At 35.0% G+C, this 1,488-nt stretch overlaps 1 protein-coding gene across 23 annotated transcripts in view; it reads left to right on the forward strand.

Annotated features, from left to right (window-relative positions):
• MFF (mitochondrial fission factor) overlaps positions 1-1,076 on the forward strand; it is a 25,952-nt gene extending 24,876 nt beyond the window's left edge. For 22 of the 23 annotated variants that reach the window (XM_014531102.1, XM_005883509.2, XM_014531103.1 and 19 more), the window contains one exon: positions 243-1,075. In XM_014531102.1, coding sequence (XP_014386588.1) covers positions 243-374 — 132 coding nt within the window. In that variant the 3' untranslated portion in view covers positions 375-1,075. Of the gene's footprint in view, positions 1-242 lie in introns of all 23 variants that reach the window. The other variant, XM_005883510.2, reaches the window with a different exon arrangement.
• Positions 1,077-1,488: the final 412 nt, after the last annotated feature.

Raw genomic sequence — 1,488 nt, forward strand, 5'->3', positions numbered from 1 at the left:
TTTTTTTTTTAAGAGGGAAGGAAAATAGACCCTTTCTAACTCAGAAATTTGGAGAAGGGAAAGAGAGAAGAGTATTTAAGTGAATCTTAGCTGTCATATGTAACTTGTCTATATAGTTTTTTTTTTTATTTTGCTCCAAATGAAACTTCCCGTGTTTATAATAATTATTTTGACAAATTATACTACTTTATAAGAATTTGATCACTCCTTGCATTAACGCTTCTATTTTGTTTTTCACTTAGATAATCAAATTAAATCGACGTCTACAACTTCTAGAAGAGGAGAACAAAGAACGTGCTAAAAGAGAAATGGTCATGTATTCAATTACGGTAGCATTCTGGCTGCTTAATAGCTGGCTCTGGTTTCGCCGCTAGAGTAACCTCAGCTCTCAAAAAATACTGTCTCAACAGCTGGAAATATAAAGAATTTGCAAACTTCCTTGTTTCTGTGTTGCATTGAATATGCCATTTTATAGTCCACGCCCTGAAAATGTACTTCTTCCAGAAGGGAAGGGGAAAGACTCATGTTTGAAGAGGTAAAGGTATATTCTGCCACTTAGCTGTATTCCCTTGTAACTAGTCCTGCAATAACGCCTACTTAAAATTCTCTCTTTGCATGTTGTGTAAATAGGCTCTGATTTGTTTTTTAAAAGGAATTAATTTTTTGCCACATCAGTTTGCACAAGTAATTCTCTGAATGGGGGTAGGTAGAGAATAGATTTAGAAAAGTATCTGTAAAAGAAAAATCCTTTACTTTGATCTGTTTCCCAAACACTGTTAAACAGTTTTGTTAATAGACATGCTCGCATCCACATTCAGCATTAACACATCTGAAAGTCATGGTCTGGTGTTAGAATTAATAAAATCAAGCCGCCTCATGTTTCACCTTTATTATTAAAATAAGTCCTAATATTTTCAGCAGTTTATCTAATATGTGTGTAAAATATGTGTGCTTTTATTTTAGTTTTTCAGGTGGTTTTCTATAAGGGACATTTTTACTAAGTTCATGTGTGAATGATTTTAAAAACTACAGAATAAGGTACAATTGCAGTGTATTTAATAAACTGTCAACCAAAGCAATATTTGTTGATCGGAAGATTTTGTTTCATCATACTATGCTGTGAGCTCTATCACATACTCTTATCTTACATGAACCCAAGTCTCTGTCTCAGGCGCAAGTCATGCAGCTAAGGGCTTGGCAGGAGCAAGACCCTATGTGCTGCTCTTAAGGAATTGACAAATCAATGGAGGAGGCCGGGAGTAGGTTTATTAAGGAATTAGAAGATGATAAAAACAACTTTATTGAAGAAGAGCAATTTGAGATACAGCTGAAGGATAGGGAGAGGGTGGAGTGTTTCACGTGGTGGATAACAGTAAAAATTAAAGTGTAAAGATTCCAAAACAAGATTGAACATGGAGGTGGAAGTGAGAAATAAAAAACAGCTTTGTAAATGACTAAGTACATGGGGGAGGGGGTGTACAAATACGC

The sequence above is a fragment of the Myotis brandtii genome, unplaced genomic scaffold (assembly GCF_000412655.1).
Source record: "Myotis brandtii unplaced genomic scaffold, ASM41265v1 scaffold79, whole genome shotgun sequence".
In the NCBI taxonomy this organism is placed as follows: Eukaryota; Metazoa; Chordata; class Mammalia; order Chiroptera; family Vespertilionidae; genus Myotis; species Myotis brandtii.